The sequence below is a fragment of the Onychomys torridus genome, chromosome X (genome assembly GCF_903995425.1).
Source record: "Onychomys torridus chromosome X, mOncTor1.1, whole genome shotgun sequence".
NCBI lineage: Eukaryota > Metazoa > Chordata > Mammalia > Rodentia > Cricetidae > Onychomys > Onychomys torridus.
This window is the reverse complement of record NC_050466.1, coordinates 48,634,331-48,653,951: the sequence shown is the minus strand read 5'-3', so window position 1 is coordinate 48,653,951 and position 19,621 is coordinate 48,634,331. Positions and strand designations below refer to the sequence as shown.

General features: G+C 39.6%; 1 protein-coding gene across 3 annotated transcripts in view; it reads right to left on the bottom strand.

Annotated features, from left to right (window-relative positions):
• Mtm1 (myotubularin 1) overlaps nt 1-19,621 on the bottom strand; it is a 132,961-nt gene that overhangs the window by 102,228 nt on the left and 11,112 nt on the right. For all 3 annotated transcript variants that reach the window (XM_036175335.1, XM_036175334.1, XM_036175336.1), the window contains one exon: nt 9,688-9,758. In XM_036175335.1, the coding sequence (XP_036031228.1) occupies nt 9,688-9,750 (63 nt within the window). In that variant the 5' untranslated portion in view covers nt 9,751-9,758. The remainder of the gene's footprint in view (nt 1-9,687; nt 9,759-19,621) is intronic.

Genomic DNA, 19,621 nt, shown 5'->3' with positions numbered 1-19,621 from the left:
TAGCCAATAGCAAGGCAGGAGAAAGGAAAGGTTGGACTTGCAGGCAGAGAGAATATATAGAGGAAGAAATCTGGAAAGGGAGAAATCAAGGACCCAGACAAGGAGGAGGACTCCAGAGGCCAGCCACACAGCTACACAGCAAGCCATGAAGTAAGAGTAAGATTTACAGAAGTAAGAGAATGGGAAAAGCCCAGAGGCAAATGGTAAATGGAGAATTTAAATTAAGGACAGCTGGCAAGAAACTAAGCAAAGTTAAGGCCAGGTATTCATAATTAAGAATAACCCCCCCCCCTGGATAAGTGAGACAGTTGATTAGCTTGAACTATTTAGGAGGCCCCCAGGCAGTGGGACTGGGACCTGTCCTTAGTGCAGGAATTGGCTTTTTGGAAGGTAGGACCTATGTTGAGACATTTGGGTCAGCCTTGGTGTAGGGAGGAGGGTACTGGACCTGCCTCAACTGAATCTACCAGGGCAAGCAGAATCCCCAGGGGAGACCATGCATTGGAGGAGGTGGGAATGGGGGGAGAATTGGGGCAGAAGGCTAGGGGGCTAAAGGAGGGAGGACAGGGGAATTCGTGGCTGATATGTAAAATTAAATTGATTATAAAATAAAAAAAAGAATAAGCCTTCATGTTTGACTTATTTGGGAGCTGGATAGAGGGCCTCCCAGAAGAGCAAAACAAACAACATTTAATCACTTCAGCAGCTCCAACAGGCAGGAAAGTATTATTCATTCAACTCAGGCAAGCCCGGTATAGAGACACACATTTTTTATTTTATAATTTAATTTAATTTTACATATCAGGCATGGGTTCCCCTGTCCTCCCCCATCTGGCACTTATCCATGCCTTCCCCCTCCTGCACCCACCACTGCCTTCCCTCCAGGCCACCCCCCCATTCCCATCTCCTCCAGGGCAAAGACTCCCCTGGGGCTTCAGGTCAACCTAGTAGATTCAGTCTAGGCAGGTCCAGTCCCCTCCTCCCAGGTTGAGCAAAGTGTCCCTGCATAAGCCCCAGGTTCCAATCAGCCAGCTCATGCACTAAAGACAGGTGCGGGTCCCACTGCCTAGGTGCCTCCCAAACATTTCAAGCTATTCAATTGTCTCACTTATCTAGGGGGTCTGATCCAGTTGGGGGCTCCTCAGCTTTTGTTTCATAGTTCATTTGTTTCTATTAGTTTGGATATTTGTCCCTACGCTTTTTCCAATCTTAGTCTCAACAATTCTCACTCATGCAATCCCTCCTCTTTCTCGCCAATTGGATACCTGGGGCCTGGCCTTGGATCTCTGCATCTACTTCCATCATTCATTGGGTGAGAGTTCTAGCATGACAGTTGGGGTATTTGGCCATCTGATCACCAGACTAGGTCAGTTCAGGCTTTCTCTCGACCATTGCCAGCAGTCTATTGTGGATGTATCTTTGTGGATTTCTGGAGACCTCTCTAGCATTTTGCTTCTTCCTATTCTCATGTGGTTTTCATTTACCATGGTCTGTTATTCCTTGTTCTCTCTTTCTGCTCTTGATCCAGCTGGAATCACCCATTCTCCTAAGTTCTCTTTCCCTCTAACCTTGCCCTTCATTACCCCCACTCACGTCCAGGTTGTTCATGGAGATTTCATCCATTTCTCTGTCATTGGGTGATCCCTGTGTCTTTATTAGGGTCATATTTTCAAGGTAGCCTCCCTGGAGTTGTGAGTAGCAGTCTAGTAATCTTTGTTTTACATCTAGTATCCTATTATGAATGAGTACATACCATGTTTGTCTTTCTGAGTCTGTGTTACCTCACTCAGGATGATTTTTTCTAGATCCATCTATTTGCCTGCAAACCTTATGATGTCACTGTTTATCTCTGCTAAGTAGTATTCCATTGTGTATGTGTACCACATTTTCTTTATCCATTCTTCAGTTGAAGGGCATCTAGGTTGTTTCCAGGTTCTGGCTATTACAAACAATGCTGCTATGAACACAGCTAAGCAAATGCCCTTGTGGTATGATTCAACATTCCTTGGGTATATGCCCTAGAGTGGTATATCTGGGTCTTAGGGAATATAGAGTCCCAATTTTCTACGAAAACGCCATATTGATTTCCAAAGTGGCTGTACAAGCTTGCATTCCCACCAGCAGTGGAGAGTTCCCCTTGTTCCACATCCTCTCCAGCATAAGCTGTCTTCAGTGTTTTTGATCTTAGCCATTCTGACAGGTGTAAGGTGGTATCTCAGAGTTGTTTTGATTTGCATTTCCCTGATAATTAGGGATGTGGAGCACTTCCTTAAATGTCTTTCAGCCTTTTGAGCTTCCTCTGTGGAGAATTATCTGTTTAGTTCTATAGCCCATTTCTTAATTGGACTGTTGGGCATCTTGATGTCTAAATTCTGGAGTTCTTTATATATTCTGGATATCAGCTCTCCAGACACAGACTTTTAATGGCAAGTTTTGGCAAGCTGTAGCAGAATGGTCACAAGTTTGAGGGCAGCCTGGACCACATAGCCTGACCCAAAACCAACCAACCAACCTCCTACAAGTTAAATCTCAATATTCAAAATCAAAGTAGAATCTATAAGATTAAAAGTGTAAAATAAATTGATTTATATATCATAAAGAGTTATTACATTATGAAGAATACTTATTAAACCATTAAGAAAATAATCTATCCACCTCCCTCCCAGGGAAACAGGCAAAGGACATGAATATTTCACTCAATCAACAGTAATGGATAATAATATAGCTTTAAAAATGAAAGGTCAATCTTGTCAGTAATCCAGAAATAAAAATTAAAAGATACCTGCCTTTCTGACTGATTATCATAATATATTATGAGGTGGGAGAATTTTGTAACCTTTCTGGTGGATCATATTTTTTTTCATTTTTCTTTATTAAGAAATTTTCTACTCTCTCTACATATCACCCACAGATCCTATTTCCTCCCTCCTCCCACACCCCAACCCCCCCCCCCCAAGCCACCCCACATCCCCAAATCAAGGTCTCCCATGGGGAGCCAGCAGAGCCTGACACACAGTGCATAGGCAGGTCCAAACCCCTCCCCACTGCACCAGGTCTGTGTAAAGCATCACACCATTGGCACTGGGCTCCTAAAAGCCTGCCCATGTACCAGGGATGGATTCTGATCCCCCTGTTTTGGTGCCTCCCAAATAGTTTGAGCCAAACAACCATGTTCTGTATCCAGAGGGCCTATTCCAGTCCCATGAGCTCCACAGCCACTAATCTACAGATCATAGGATTCCACCAGTGTGGCCAGTCATCTCTGCACGTCTTCCCGCCTGCAGAATCCCTCCTCTCTCATTAATTGGATTCCTGGAGCTCAGTATGGTGCCTGGCCATGGATCCCTGCATCTGCCTCTATCAGTCACTGGACAAAGGCTCTATGATGGCAGTTAGGGTATTCACTATGGGTCACCAGAGTAGACCAGTCCAAGTACCCTCTAGACCACTGTCAGCACTCCCAGGTGGAGTCATTCTTGTGGAATCCTGAGAGCCTCCCTGGTACCCTGCCTCTTCCTATTCCCATGATATCCTCATCTATCTTGGTATCTCCCTCCCTGCCCTCCCGCTCTGTCCCTGTTCCAGCAAGACCCTCCCACATCCTCATGTTCTCATCTTCCACTCCTTGCCCTCTGCCACCCTCCCCACACACCCAGTGCTTATGTAGATCTCATGCACTTGCCCTTCGCTGGGCCATTCATATGTCCCTCCTAGGGTCTTTCCCAGTTAGCTACCCTCTCAGGAGCTGTGGGTTGCAGTCTAGCCATCCATTCCCTCACATCTAGTATCCACTTATGAGTGAGTACATACTATGTTTGTCCTTCTGAGTCTGGGATACCTCACTCAGGATGATATTTTCTTGTTACATATATTTACCTGAAAATATAATGATATCATTGTTTGGGGTTTTTTTGTCGTTGTTGTTTTTTTGTTTGTTTTGTTTTATTTTGTTTACCGCTGAGTAGTACTCCATTGTGTATATGTGCCACATTTCCTTTATCCATTCTTCAGTTGAGGGGAATCTAGGTTGTTTCCAGGTTCTTGCTATTAAAAAGAATGATGATATGAACATAGTTGAGCATGTGTCCTAGTGGTAAAATTTAGCATTCCTTGCGTATATGCCCAAGAGTGATATACCTGGGTCTTGAGGAAGACTTATTCCCAATTTTCTGAGAAACTGCCATACTGATTTCCAGAGTGGCTGTACAAGTTTGCAATCTCACCAACAGTGTAGGAGTGTTCCCAATGCTGCACATCCTCTCCAACATAAACTGTCATCATTGTTTTTGAACTTAGCCATTCTGACAGGTATAAAATGGTATCTCAGAGTTGTTTTGATTTACATTTCCCTGATGACTAATGAATGATGTTGAGTAATTTCTTAAATGTCTTTCAGCCATTTGAGATTCTTCTGTTGAGAATTCTCTGTTAAGCTCTGTAGCCCATTTTTCAATTGGATTGTTCAGTTTTGGAAGTCTAGCTTTTGGAGTTCTTTATATATTTTGGAGATCAGATATGGGGTTGGTGAAGATTTTACCCATTCTGTAGGCTGTCATTTTGTCTTATTGACTGTGTCCTTTGCTCTAAAAAAGCTTGCTGTGGATGATCTATTGGTAAATAAAACACTGATTGGTCAGTAGCCAGGCAGGAAGTATAGGTGGGACAAGTAGAGAAGAGAATTCTGGGAAGTAGAAGGCTGAGGTGGAGAGACCGGCCAGCGGCCACCAAGACAAGGAAGATGTAAGGAACCAGTAAGCCACGAACCACATGGCAAAGTATAGATTAACAGAAATAGGCTGAATATAAGAATAAGAGCTAGACAATGGTAGGCCTGAGCTAATGGCCAAGCAGTTTAAATAATTTAAGTGTCTGTGTGATTATTTTATAAGTGGGCTGACTAAGAGGGCTTGGTGGGGGCTGGAGAGAAGGTCTCCACCTACAAAAGCTTCTCAGTTACAGGAGGTCCCATTTATTGTTGCTCTCAGTGTCTGTGCTACTGGTGTTATATTTAGGAAGTGGTCTCCTGTGCCAATGCATTCAAGACTACTTCCTACTTTCTCTTCTATCAAGTTCAGTGTAACTGGATTTAGGTTGAGGTCTTTGATCCTCTTGGACTTGAGTTTTGTGCATGGCGACAAATATGGATATACTTGCTATGTTCTGCATCTTGACATCAAGTCATGCCAGCACCATTTGTTGAAGATGCTTTCTTTTTTCCATGGTACAGTTTTGGCTTCTTTGTCAAAAATCGTATGTTCATTCGTGTGTGGATTAATATCAGGGACTTCAATTCAATTCCATTGGTCCATGTGTCAGTTTTGATGCCAGTACCAAGCTGTTTTTATTACTATAGTTCCATAGAGCTTGACGTCAGCGATCATGATGCCTCTGGAGGTTGCTTTATTATACAAAATTCTTTTAGCTATCCTAGGTTTTTTGTTTTTCCATATAAAGTTAAGTATTGTTCTTTCCAAGTCTGTGAAGAATTTTGTTGAGATTTTGATGGGGATTCCATTGAATTTATAGATTGCTTTTGGTAAGTTGTCATTTTTACTATGTTGATTTTACCTATCCATGAGCTTGGGAGATCTTCCCATTTTCTGGTATCTTCTTCGATTTCTTTCTTCAGAGACTTAAAGTTCTTATCATACAGGTCTTACACTTGCTTAGTTAGGGTTACCCCAAGGTTTTTTTATATCATTTGTGGCTATTGTAAAGGGTGCTGTTTTTCTGATTTCTTTCTCAACCCATTTATCATTTGTATATAGGAGGGCTACTGATTTTTTTGAGTTAATCTTGTATCCTGCAACCTTACTGAAGGAGTTTATCAGCTGTAGGAGTTCCCTGGTCACATTCTGGGGGTGACTTATGTATACTATCATATCATCTGGAAATAGTGAAAGTTTGGCTTCTTCCTTTCTAATTTGTATCCCCTTGATCTCCTTTTGTTGTCTTATTGATTTAGCTAGAACTTCAAGTACTATTTTGAATAAGTACGGGGAGAGTGGATAGCCTTGTCTTGTTTCTGATTTTAGTGGAATCGCTTTGAGTTTCTCTCCATTTAATTTGATGTTGGCTTGCTGTAAATTGCCTTTATTATGTTTAGGTAAGTTCCTTGTATTCCTGATCTCTATTGAACCTTTATCATGAAGGGCTGTTGGATTTTGTCAAAGGGTTTTCAGCATCTAATGAGATGATCATGTGGTTTTTTTCTTTCAGTTTGTTTATATGGTATATTACATTGACAGATTTTTGTATGAAGAACCATCCTTGCATCTCTTGGATGAAGCCTACTTGGTCATGGTGGATAATTTTTTTATGTGTTCCTCGATTCGGTTAGCCAGTATTTTATTGAGTATTTTTGCATGTTCATGAGGGAGATTGGTTTGTAATTCTCTTTGTTGCATCTTTGTGCAGTTTGGATATCAGCGTAACTGTGGCCTCATAAAAAGAGTTTGGTAATTTTCCTTCTGTTTCCATTGTGTGGAAAAATTTGAAGAGTATTGGTATTAGCTCATCTTTGAAAATCTGATAGAATTCTGTGCTGAAACCATCTAGTCCTAGGCTTTTTTTTGTTGGGAGACTTTTAATGAACATTTCTATTTCCTTAGTGGTTATTGGACTCCTCAAATAGTTAATCTGGTCTTGATTTAACTTTGGTATGGGGTACCTATCCAGAAAATCATCCATTTCTTTCAGATTTTCCAATTTTGTGGAGTATAGGTTTTTGAAGTATGACCTCTGGATTTCCTAGATGTCTGTTGTTACTGTTTCCCTTTTCATTTCTGATGTTGTTAATTTGGATGCTCTCTCGCTGCTTTTTGGCTAATTTGGATAAGGGCTTATCTATTTTGTTGATTTTCTCAAGGAACCAACTCTTTGTTTCATTGATTCTTTGTATTGTTCTCTTTGTTTTTATTTTCTTGATTTCCACCCTCAAATGATTATTTCCTGGCTTCTGTATCTCCTGGGTGAGTTTGCTTCTTCTTGTTCTACAGCTTTTAGTTGTGCTGTTAAGTCACTAGTGTGAGATTTCTCCAACTTCTTTATGTGGGCATTTAGTGCTATGAATTTTCCTCTTATCACTGCTTTCATAGTGTTCTGTAAGTTTAGGTTATGTTGTACATTTTTTTCATTAAATTATAGGAAATCTTTAATTTCTTTATCTCTTCCTTGACCCATTGGTGATTCAATTGGGCATTATTCAGTTTCTATGAGATGTTAGGCTTTGTGTAATTTTTGTTGTTGTTGAAATATAACTATAAGCCATGGTGGCCCAATAACAAACCAGAAGTTATTTCAATTTTTTTATATCTGTTGAGATTTGCTTTGTGACCAAGCATGTAGTCGACTTTGGTGAAGGTTCCATGGGGTCCTGAGAAGAAGGTATATTCTTTTGTGTTCAGGTGGAATATTCTGTAGGTATCTATTAAGTTTATTTAGCCATAATTTCTCTTAGTTCCCTTATTTCTCTGTTAAGTGTCTGTCTGGCAGACCTGTCCATTGGTGAGAGTGGGGTGTTGAAGTCTCTCACTACTAGTGTATGGGGTTTGATGTGTGATTTAAGCCTTGGTAATGACTCTTTTACAAATATAGGTGCCCTAGTATTTGGGGCATAAATATTCAGAATTGAGACTTCATCTTGTCGGATTTTCCCTGTGATAAATATGTTGTGTCCTTCTTGATCTCTTTCGACTGATTTTAGTTTGAAGTTTATGTTTTTAGATATTAGGATAGCTACACCAGCTTGCTTCTTAAATCCATTTGATTAGAAAGACTTTTTCTAACCTTTTATTCTTGATAGTGTCTGTCTTTGAAGTTGAGATGTGTTTCTTGTATGTAGCAGAAGGATGGATCCTGTTTTCGTATCCATTCTGTTAGCCTGTGTCTTTTTATAAGTGAATTGAGACCATTGATATTAATGGATAGTAATGACCAGTGATTGTTAATTCCAGTTATTTTTTGGTGGTAGTATTGTATGTTGCCTTTCTTCAGTATTTGTTGTTGTGGGACTATCTATTGCCTGTATTTTCATGGGTATATCTAACTTCCTTAGGTTGGATTTGTCCTTCAAGAGCTTTCTGTAGGGCTGGATTTGTTATTGTTTAAATCTGGTTTTATCATGGGACATTTTGTTGACTCTATCTTTGGTGATTGAGAGTTTTTCTGGGTATAATAGTCTGGGTTGACATCCATGGTCTCTTGGTGTCTACATAATGTCTGTCCAGGACCTTCTGGCTTTTAGAGTCTCCATTGAGAAGTCAGATGTTATTCTTATGGGTCTGTTACTTGGCCTTTTTCCTTTACAGCTCTTAATATTTTTTCCTTATTCTGTATGTTTAGTTGTTTGATTTTTTTTAATCCAGTCTATTTGGTGTTCTTTAACCTTCTTGTATCTTTATAGGCATTCCCTTCTTTTGGTTGGGAAAGTTTTCTTCAATGATTTTGTTGAATATATTTTCCATGCCTTTGAGTTGGTATTCTTCTCCTTCTATCCCTATTATTCTTAGGTTTGGTCTTTTCATGGTGTCCCAAATTTCCTGGATATTTTCAGTCATAACTTTACTAGCTTTAATGTTATTTCCTCTATCATATCTTCAACATCAGAGATCCTCTCTTCCATCTCTTACATTCTGTTGGTTATGCTTGCATCTGTATTTCCTGTTTGTTTACTCAGATTTTTCACTTCCAGCATTACCTCAGTTTGTGTATCGATTTCAGTTTTCAAATCTTGAACTGTTTCCCTCACTTGTTTAATTGTTTTCTCTAAGGGATTTACTGATTACTTCCCATTTTTTTGTTTGACTTTTCCCCGAATTCTTTAAGGGATTTTTCATTTGCTATTTAAGGTCATTTTTAAGGTCAATTTCTTCTGTGTCTTCTGTGTTGGGATATTCAGGTCTTGCTGATGTAGGTTCTGATAGAGCCATATTGCTTTTTATGTTGTTGACTGTATTTTTGCACTGGTATCTACCCATCTCTTTCTCTACTTGGTACAAGTGGTATCTATGTCTGAGGGAGCCTCTGTTGGTCTGATCGATTTTGTGGTCCAGAGGGAGCTCTTGGTCTCATTGGTGCTGATGGGCTCTGTCTCTGGGAGTAGCTGCAATCTCTTAATCCAATTGGGTGCTGGCGGGCTCTCTGGTGGATCATCCTAAAACTTCATGGGACTATGAATAAAACTTACTTTGAATTCACCCCTCCCTTTCAATTTATGATCCCAAAATCTCATTCTAATTGAACGATCTACCTTGGCCACTTTGAAGCATTTTATGTTCAAGTTGTACATGTTTGGGGTTTGTACATGTTATCATCATAGCCATCAAATAATGCCATATTTACAAAGATATATTAGCCTTTTTAGTCAGTTTTGGCTTTCCAACAGCTCCTTCAGGGAGCTGTCTGATATGGAGAACTGCTTCAGACCTGAATGTAAGATCTAAGAGCAATTCTTGAACATTTCTTCAGCAAAGCATTTACAAAGCAAAAATCATTTAACATATATTCTATTTAAATATTCTTTCCTGGAACAAGGTGGGATGATAAATAAAGCTCCATGTCTCCAATGCCGTATGCTATGTGAACACATAATGAAATTTATGATTCAATTAAGACCCAAATGATTGTCTAATACAAATATGAAGAGAGAAATGCAGAGATACAGATAAATGTAAAAACTGAACTTACCATCTTAATAGATTCATTCTCCAAGGAGTGTGAATTACACTTAGATGTTGATGCAGAAGCCATCCTAGAAACTATCAAGGAAGACAAAAATTCTCTATTAATAGAACTATTTCAAACATGTGATTAAAGAGTTAAATATTTCAATAGAACAAACACTACTTAACTTTGTAGGTCCTAATTATATCCTAGGGCCCAATAGATGAAAAAAATACAAAGAACTAGCCAGAGTATGGACAGAAAACATCCAAGGAAGAAATTAGTTCAATGCTATCTTTATTTTGTTCTTGGTTTTAGGTTTGGTAGGGAGAGGCTAGAGGTGTGCCATACATTTCCAAAGTTTCATTTAAATGTTAAGGTGTTGTGCTATGAACACAGCTAGATGATAAATGATTATTAATGGCCATGTCTGGTAACACAAATTTGTGCTCTAGACCTTGGGAGGCTGAAGTAGGAGGGTTGTTGAGCACATGAACTGCCTGCATTAATGAGTGAAACTATGTCTCAAAAATTGAGAAAAAAAAAGGCTTGGGGAACATAGAAGAGGAAACAAGTGCTAAATAGTAAAAGGGAAACCCCACAGAGGACATCATACTTATTCTAGGAAATTTATTCATAGTGCTCAAGTTGCCATATTAAAAACAAGTAAACAAAAATATTTTAATGTTTACCAATATATGACAAGCATGAAATTTCTATGCCACTTAGTTTTTAAAGAAAATTTATAAGCATTCAAGCAGAATTATAAAAGGGTGAAAAATATCCCTCATACAATTCCCCTTCAAGAATCATTTTCTCCATATCGAGGAGTTTAATTGAAATAGATTTGACTGAAATAAAACTCATAGGAATTATTTAGTTAAATAATTTTCTAGTGAAAGTATGTATTTCAGGCAAATGATGCAAATTCTTCAATTCAGCCATGGACAAAAGCATCATATTCAGAGAATACATGTGGTGGTTTGAAAGAAAATGGCCCCCAAAAGGAGTGGCACTAGTAGGAGATGTGGCCTTGTTGGAGGAAATATGTCACTGTGGAGGCAGGCTTTGAGGTCTCTTTTGCTCAAGTTTCCCTCAGTGTGACAGTCAGTTGGCTTCATGTTGTCTGCAAGATGTAGCACTCTCAGTTCCAGCACCACATCTGCCTGCACACCACCATGGTCCTTATCATGATGATAATGGCCAACCTCTGAAACTGTAAGCAAGCCACACCAATTAAATGTTTTCCTTATAAGAGCTTCCATGGTCATGGTATCTCTTCACAGCAATAGAAAACCTTAAGACAACACATAAAACTATTTTTTAAATGTTTATTTTTATTTGTGTGCATAATGTGTATGTGTGGGCATGCATACTGTAGTGCAGGTATAGAGAGGTCCAAGGACAATTATATGGAGACAATTCTATCCTTCTACCTTTACCTGAATTCTGGGAATCAAACTGTGGTCATCTGGCTTGCAAGGCAATTGCCTTTATCTGCTTGGCCATCTCACTGGTTGCATAAAATCATTCAAATGCAAGTATTTATTTAAACTTGTGAAGATGTTAGCAAAATGATGGAAAACAAGAAATGCTTTAGTTATTTTAGTTATCAATATTAATGAAAGGACAGGGAAGAAGTCACTATCAGGTAAGCCATATCTACTTCAAGGTGACTGGATACCTATGAAACTTTTTGGACATGTTACATTAAAACAACAGGCACAGGGCTGGGGAGACAGCTCACTCAGTAAAATGCTTGCCTTGAAATCATGAGGACCCATCTGGAAACCACGTTTTAAAAAAGCAAGGTATGGTATATGCTTGTAAATCCCACTACTGAGGATCCTGCCTTCCTAGCCAGCCAGCACAGCTTACTTTCTGAGCTCCAGAATAGTGAGAGTATCTATCTAAAAACACAAGGTAGACCACTCTGGAGGAATACCATCTTCACATACCCCACACATAACCCACCAACCATGTTCTCTCTGTCTCTGTCTGTCTGTCTAACACACACACACACACACACACACACACACACACACACACACACACGAACAGTCATTCCCTGAGAAAACACAGCATGGAGCATACCAACTCACTCTGGCACACCTTCACTATGGTGGTCAGTGTCCTCAAGAAAAGCCTAAGAAAGGGGAAAAAAGCATAGAAAGAAAAACATGAAGATTAAAAGTGAAGAGATATAGAGGTGAGGGAATCTTACACTATTAGGGCTGCCAGGCTGCTCGCACAAGTGATCAGCTTGACAAGGGCAAAGCTTGTGTCCATTTGGCTTACAATGAATGACAGTATTAACACTCTAGTGAGTGACTGTGTGGAAAATACACACTATCATGAGACATCAAGAGGGGGCTGACTTCAATACTGATTTATCAAATCCCACAACACTGGAAATATGAACTATCATAGAATCTTAAAGATGAACTATTAACTCACATTGATGGCACACATCAAACTCCCAGCAACTGCATATGTTTTTTTAAACTGTAAATCTGTGTTACCATGCCGTCTAAAACACCTGATGTCTAATAAAGAGCTGAATGGCTACCAGCGACACAGGGGAAAGAAAAGGTGGGGCTGGCAGGCAGAAAGAATTAACAGAAAGAGAAATCTGAGAAGTGAAAAGAAAAAGAAGTAGCCAGAGAAGGAGGAGGACATTAGGGGCCTGCCACCGAGCTACACAGCAAGCCATGGAGTAAGAGTAAGAGTTACAGAAGTAAGAGAATGGGAAAAGCCCAGAGGCAAAAGGTAGATGTGATAATTTATAGTTAAGAAAAGCTGGCTAGAAACAAGCCAAGCTAAGGTTGGACATTTATAATTAAGAATAAGCCTCTGTGTATGATTTATCTGGGAGCTGGGTGGTGGACCCTCCAAAAGACCAAAGACCAACCAATAATAGACACAGACACAGAGACCTACCATCTTTAGTATCTGTGAAAAAATACTAAAATAAATATAGATGAAGAAAGCCATGTCTACCTCCCACGTTTGAGATAAAAATTTATTATATGACTTTTTTTGGTGATGATTAAAGCCAAATATACCCCTGTTACAGAAGCTACAGGGACTAGAGAGGGGTTATGAGTTCCTGGGGTGAGTCATTGGCAGGGCCAACTAGCCTAGGTCTCCTAACATCACAGAGTACTTTTCATCTGGGGGAAAAGTCTTCCAAATAGTATCTCAAAGCAAACTAGATGGTGTGACTGATTCTAATCTCAGTGAAAGAGGAGGTTTAGAAGACAAAACAAACAACAAAAACGGTTAAGAGAACTCAACTCACTCAGCTCACCAGTCTCTAAGGCCTGGAACCCCCCTCAAATAAAAGTACATAAAGATGGTATTTACTGAATAAAGTTTAATTTTAAGCACAACATAACCTTCATCATCTCTCTTGAAATTCAAAACAACCTCAGTGGGTCTTCCAATCTCCCTGTTCCTGTCTCTCATTCTAGCACTTAGCACCTTTCAAATAGTCATTGTGGTTACTGCCCACCTCCTCAAAAGGATTAGAGCTCTCCTGGCAAAAGGAGCCCTCATTTGCAGACTAGAACATATCTATTTTATTTACTCCTGTATTTATAGCACCTACAACAGTGACTAGAACCTAGTAGGCACTTAATAGGTTAAATGTTAAATGAATTAATTGGTCAATAACAACTTGGACAAGGATCTTGACACAATTTCACTTAAGCCAGGAACCCATGCAAGCTTATTCAAATAAATAAAAAGGAACAGGAACAACAAAGTCTCTGGCTCATCAGGATATTCCCTACATGATACTCTGGGCAGCAGAGCTGAAGTTTTAGCTTATACTACTCTGAAACAATTTTCTCCAAAGAACTGAGACAGTTTTATCCTCTTCTATAGGCTCTCCCATGAAACAGACAATTTAAGGCACCCAAACCTCTTCTCCCACACATCTTTTTTCCAGACCAAGAAACTATTTTAAAACCATACAGTATATACACAACACCTGGACTATATAACAAACAATTTAAAACAAGTGAGGGCCATCTTTATCCTTATTGAATAGGTCTCAAAGCAACATGGTTACAAACACATATTGCCATGGAACTCACAAGGACTTTGCCAGCACAATCTAAACACCCACAGGAGGGAGCTCCATCTCCAGGGTCACCTGATTTGCAATCCATAGCCCTTGCCGAGTGCTAAATAGTGAAGGAGCAAGATACTTTCTCCTTTGATCAATTCTAATGTGATTTATTACTTTGCCTTGGCATTTGAATTAATTCAGAGGTGCTTTCCCCCCCACCAGTCCAGATGGCTATATGGACCTATCCAGTCTCAGAATGACATTTCTAAAGCCTGCCAACCAACAAGGGAGTCATGAATAGGTAGCCTGTTTAGAATTCCTGTCTTTTGAAGACCACTGTCTTTGCTTGGAAGGATATTTTGAAAACAAATGTCATGACATTCTGGCAGTAGTGTACAATATTATTAGACCCAATACACCCTTTGTTATAAAACAAACTCTGCAAAAATCCCTTTGCTAGCTTAAGAAGAGGATTGTAGATGGTATCAACCTAAAGTCAATTTTTCCCCATCTCTTTGTGTGTCCCTGTGTATGAATATATGGAGACCAGAAGACAACCTTAGGTGTCATTTCTTAGGTACCACTTACCTTGTTTTACAAGACAGGGTCTCTCAATGGCCTGGAGCTAGCCAAGTAGGCTAGGCAAGCCAAGGGAACCGTCTCTACCTCTGTGGTGCTGATATTACAAGTGTATGCTAGGCCACCTGCCTTTTTAACATGTGGCTTGGGACTTGAACTCACACTTGCACAAGAAGCATTGAGCCATCTCTATATCACTGCTTTAGATTAGCATATACAGCATTGGGTCTCATCATGGCATCATCACACATGTCATTATATACTTTGTTCTCATCTGTTCGCTGAACACACTATCCTTTCCTTCCCCATAGTCAGTCCCCCTTCCTGAAATATCAACTGCCCTAACTGTAGGCTGAAATGAAATAAAAGGGCCACCATGGAATCCCACTATACCCTCCTAATTACACCAAATAGTGAACTTTTCATTCAAACTCCTCCCCCTCATTTCCAACCTGGCCTCTTGGGAAGCATCAATCCCAATGAAGACCACTCTCTAATCAGTATCTGAGTGCTAATAAATGCACAATTTATGAGAGATCCAACTATTCACACTTCTCACATGTAAAGTACTTTGACCATGGGCCACTTAGGAGACAGGAAAATAAAAATCAGACCTTATGATGACTTCAATGAAACTACTAGCTGAACACAAAAGACTGTTCAACATTTCATCCATTTTGAGCCCATTGTGACTGTCAATTTAGATTCTACATTTGCTTACTTGGGAGAAGAGCTACTCCAACCAACATAAAAATAAACTATGAGGTGAAACACTAGGGGTTTGTTTCATTTTATCCATTTTCCTTTGACCAGGGATGGTAAACTGTTCCTGTAAAGGGCCAGATAGAAATTTTACAGGGTCTGTGAGCCATACATCTCTGCTGCAAGCACCTAACTGTAGCAGGAATACTTAATGGTACTTACTAATAAAATCAAACCTGAGGTCACTTACTGGGGTGAATGCTGGAAGATCAGAGAAGTAGACCAAGCCACAGCTACCTCACTGTGCCAGTTCCTCAGCTGATTCTGTTTCCTCAGACTGGAAGCCTCTGAGTCCTTCTCCAAATGGATCTCAGCTGAACTGTTGCTCAAAAGCCTGAATGCTTAACCAGCCAAATGCTTAACTAACTTAGTTCCTGGTCCTCACGCCTTATATACCTTTTTGCTTTCTACCGTCACTCCCTGGGATTAAAGGCTCGAGTCACCATGCTTGCCTGTAACCTTGAATACACAGAGATCCGCCTAGCTCTGCCTCCCAAGTACTGGAACTAAAGGTGTGAGTGCCACCGCCTAACCTCTTTGCTTAATATTGTGGCTTGTCTGTTCTCTGACCCCAGATAAGTTTATTAGGGTGCACAATATTTTGGGGAACACAATTCCACCTTTCCCCTTTTTTGTCTAAAATTTTTAAAAGTTTATAACTAATACAAGAAAAACTATTCAATAAGTATATACAATATACACAGTCAAGAGTTACATTAACAATGTCTACCATTAACATTTGACAGATTCAGATGAAAATATATATATATATATATAAAATGTCCAGTCCAGTAACATTTGATAAACCCAGAGAAAAATATTTCATTACTTATCCTCTTTTTTCTTTTCATAATAGATTCAGCAGTCTGCCTTTTGTCATTTTTATATCTTCCCCTTTTTCTTTTTACAGCAGATTCAGTGATCTACCCATTTATCCTATTACTCTTTATCTTTTTTCTCAGAGTAGATTCATATCTACCTCATATCTATATTCTCTTTTTTCTTTTTTCTTTTAAACAAAAACTCTGAATCTAATCTCCTTGTTCAGCTTTTGTCCTGACCATTAACAATTAACAACTTATAACCAACCATCATAAACAATGACAATATCCATAACTCATTAAATGACCAAAAACCTCCCATCCCACCTCTTGGGAATGTGGGCGTCGTTTTCTTAAAATTACTTCCATCTTTAGGAGATCCTGAAAAGAAAATTTTGGGGTTAATTGTCAAGTCTTGTATCATTTGTCCAGCTGCTACATAATGAGAAAGTGCAGGGCTTCTCTCAAGTCCTTGTTCAAGTAGTCCGTCCAGCTGGATCATCTCAGCTAGCCATCTCAAAATTGTCCTAAGCAGTTTGTAGTCCAAAGTTGATCTTTCCATGGTGTTAATCAGCTTAATGGCTTTACCATAATCCATGTGGAATCATCGTTGTCAGATCCTGTCATCTCTTTGAATATTTCAAAGCCACTGTTAGGTGTGGTCATGGTTCCCTTTAGAATTTTTCTTTTTTTCTTTTTTTTTGTGCCTCCTCTGTGGCTTAGAGCAATCAGTCTGATAAATGTCTGTCTCTCAGAACCATGAATGTTCTTTCCTAGAAGAGAAAATCTTCACAGCAATTTCTCCCCACCATTTGTCTTACCAAATGTTTCCAAACTGACCTTTGTTGATGCTTTTTTGTAACACGATGGTCCTGGCAATTCTTCTCTGACCAAGCAGCAGTAAACCTTTTGTCCTAGGTATCAGCATCACTGCAGTCACCAACATGATGAGAAGCAGCCTGCAACTCAGAGCAGCAGTCACTGCCTCCATGGTTCCACTGCCACCGTTTGTAGCTAGTCCCTGGCCACAGCTTCTCCTTAGAAAGTCTCCCAGGATGGCCTCATACTCAGGATCCTCCTGCCTCTGCCTCCTTCAGTAAATCCAACCGGTGTGTGCCACCACAACCAGCAGAGTGTAGCTCAGGCCTGAGCTGGGGCCCCTAAAGGCCACAGTCAAGCAACTTTTTCATGAATTCGTACCACTAATGTTGGGCGCCACATGTAGCAGAATTGTTAGAAGTTCTTATTAATAAAATAAACTCGAGCTGGGTATTGTGGTGAATGCTGGAAGATCAAAGAAGCAGAACAAGCCACAGCCACCTCACCTCAGCAATTCCTCAGGGGATCCTGTTTCCTCAGACTGGATGCCTCTCAGCTGAACTGCTGCTCGAAAGCCTGAATGCTTAACCAGCCAAATGCTTAACTTAGTTCCTGGTCCTCATGCCCTATATACCTTTTTGCTTTCTACCGTCACTCCCTGGGATTAAAGGCTCGAGTCACCATGTTTGGCTGTAACCTTGAACACACAGAGATCTGCCTAGCTCTGCCTCCCAAGTGCTGGGATTAAAGGTGTGAGTGCCACCACCTTACCTCTATGCTTAATATTGTAGCTTTTCTGTTCTCTGACCCCAGATAAGTTTATTAGGGTGCACAATATTTTGGGGAACACAATTCTACCACACCCAACTTGGCAATGTAGCACCAAAACAGTGACACAAAAACTACATATTTCAATACAATTTCATTTACAAAAAAAAAAGGCTACTACCTCCTGCTTTAAACTATTAAGTTCTTTCCAAATGAACTTTCCTCCGCCAAAACAAATAACCATGTCCTTTTAAACTGCAAAATAAATTACTAACCCTGCCTTTCAGTTTGTCAAAGACGCCACTATGACCAGCTTCAAAACAGTGTGATATGGTTGAAAAGGAAAATTCTATACTCAAGAATTTGTGTTTGCAATCCCAATTCTGTCACTTAGTAATAATAGTCCTGCAATATTACATAGAGTGCAGTTCTCTGTCCATAAACCAGGCATGACACCACTTGCCCTGGCTGAAGGTGAGGAGGATCATGAAAATGATAACATAACAAATGACGTAACATACCAGTTCCCTCCTCCAACTGAGGCGTTCCATGAACTCTTAAGTCATTCCTCAACTAGGTATTGAGGGAAACTCTTTCCCTAGGGAGACTCAAATAATTGTCTGCCCCCAAGGGCACCACCAACAAGCCAAAGTACAATTTGATAAAAAGCTTACTTGTGGATTAGGCTTACTTATGGAGTATGGATGAGAAGTTACTTACAAGTGATCCCAAAGCAGTTGTTCAACCCAAAAGTATCACCATGACATGGGTGACAACTTCTCCACAGCTGCATGGATGCAACTTCATCCCTTCATTTAACCTTCAGTCCTCTACATACTCTATCTCCTGACCAGGAAGCCATTTGTAATTAGAACAAAATAGTATACAGCTAGAAGGGAATGGTTGAGATCAGGTGAGAGTCCAATGCCTCTCCTCACATCCTTCAGTGGGGGAATGTGAATAGTCAATAAGCCCAATCTTGAGCAGTCATAGCTGCTCTGAAGATCATCTCACATGATAATCTAATCTCAACAAGTGGCTAAATGTCCAAATAGACATATGCAACTCATATGTATTAGATCAATTTATCTTGGCTACTTAAAATCTCAGTACTAAAAGTTATCTGGTTTAATTAGAGCTTTAGAAAGTGTAAAGTGCTAAGTTGTTTTTGACTCTGAAATTCACTCTTCTCATCATTTATAAGAAGTCAGCTCAAAGATGCATCTACTTTTATAGCTTTAAATGTTACAAAGTTCTTTGGCTGAAACCAATTCAGAGGCAACTAAAGAGGCAGTCTGAATCATTTTTTGTCCCCAACAGCCAGTGACAGACTTTGAATAAATCCATTTACTCCATTTCTTTGTCTTTTCATATCAAATACATCTTCAGGATAGTTGACTGGCTTTAGTGGCTTGAGCTGTTGTTAGCCATGGAACAGGGTGACTTTAGATATAATAAGTTGAAATGGGTATGGCTAATAAACTATTTAAAAGTCAAAAACTATCAGGTTACTTTTTTTAATGGACAAAGGCAACATAGTGATAGGCCAGGCATTTAAATAAACCGTTAGAATCACCAATGGATCTTGTAACAGTCAAATACTTGACAGTAAACAAAGTTTTAAAATAGAAGTAAGATCAAGTTCCCATCCACCTGCCAATTCCAATACTTATGAACACAGCTAATCTGCTCCACAACAAAACAAAATCTTTTGTTGAATTATTTTTTGCAGTGAGAACTATTCCCCAAAAGTATATGTTAAATTTATAAATAAAAGACATTTTTAAGCAAAATGTTCAAAGGACAATTGCTAAGGAGTAAAAACGAGTAAAGAGTTATAACTATTACAGTAATGGAGAATGCCACTTTTCAACATTTACATTACGTTTCACTACATTCCACGAACCTTCTCAGCTGCAGGCTAAGGGACCCTCAGAAAAAAGCCCAGAGATTAGGCAGTAATGTCAGTCTTCCAGCCAGAATTAGTGGTGTGGGGAAGGGCAGAACAGAAAGGTGCTTTAAAGCACATGTGCAATTTGTAGAAATAAATGAAAGGAAAGGGCTTTGGGTGGAACCAGCCATTGAAACAAAGCTCCTCCAGGTGCTTTCACTCAAAGGTAGAAGCAAGAGCGTT